This window comes from Gekko japonicus, unplaced genomic scaffold, assembly GCF_001447785.1.
Source record: "Gekko japonicus isolate JY-2015 unplaced genomic scaffold, Gekko_japonicus_V1.1 scaffold586, whole genome shotgun sequence".
Classification (NCBI taxonomy): Eukaryota; Metazoa; Chordata; class Lepidosauria; order Squamata; family Gekkonidae; genus Gekko; species Gekko japonicus.
Window position 1 is genome coordinate 822,316 of NW_015177025.1, and position 744 is coordinate 823,059.

The window sequence follows — 744 nt, forward strand, 5'->3', positions numbered from 1 at the left end:
GGCATTAAAGTTGTGAGCGAGCGATTTGGCGTCTGCATAAATTAGTTTGCTCTGGAGCCCCGTCCTTCCTGAGCGAAGACAAAAATATGTGAGCCGGAAGCTAAAAAACTGTGAGCTAGCTCACACTAACTCAGCTGAGAGGGAACACTGGTACAGATTTCTATTTACCACAGAAGTTTTTTAAAAAGTGATGCTCTAGCCCAACTGCATTCTCTATTTAAGACAGGATCGCAAAAAGCTGAGACAGCTGCGTGCAAACCTCCAGTCTTGAGACAACAGCGTGTATCAGCGCCGACCGTCTCCAAGAGAGCAACACTAAATCCTCCCTAAAAGAATCAGAAGCAGTCTTCCGTCTGGCCTCGGCAAACCCCCTGTGTGTTGTCTTGCTTACCCAGATCGTTCATCCTGTTGATTTCTTCAGGAGGAGTGATGATCTCCGAACTCTGGCCCTGCCCTTCCACAATTCTCAGTTCCTCCAAGGACAAGCCAGAACGGGTCATGGTGACGGACGAAAAATTGCTCTGAGAAAACAAAGGAGAGGGGGCGCATACGTTACCCTTGTTAGTCTGGCATGCTTTGGCCCAGGTACAGCCTCCACCTTTGAACAAAATGGATTCCAGACCCTGACTCTGTGTAGTTTGCCAAAAGGAATCTCCCTCACCATGGTATGAAGGATATTAGCCCCCGCCCTCCCCCAACACACACACACACACACACAGAGGTCATTTCGGGGGGGATCGCAGT

At 49.3% G+C, this 744-nt stretch overlaps 1 protein-coding gene across 1 annotated transcript in view; it reads right to left on the reverse strand.

Moving 5' to 3' along the window:
- Positions 1-744, reverse strand: part of KIF1B (kinesin family member 1B) — a 167,516-nt gene that overhangs the window by 27,363 nt on the left and 139,409 nt on the right. Inside the window, exon 28 of the mRNA XM_015427822.1 lies at positions 392-521. Coding sequence (XP_015283308.1) covers positions 392-521 — 130 coding nt within the window. The remainder of the gene's footprint in view (positions 1-391; positions 522-744) is intronic.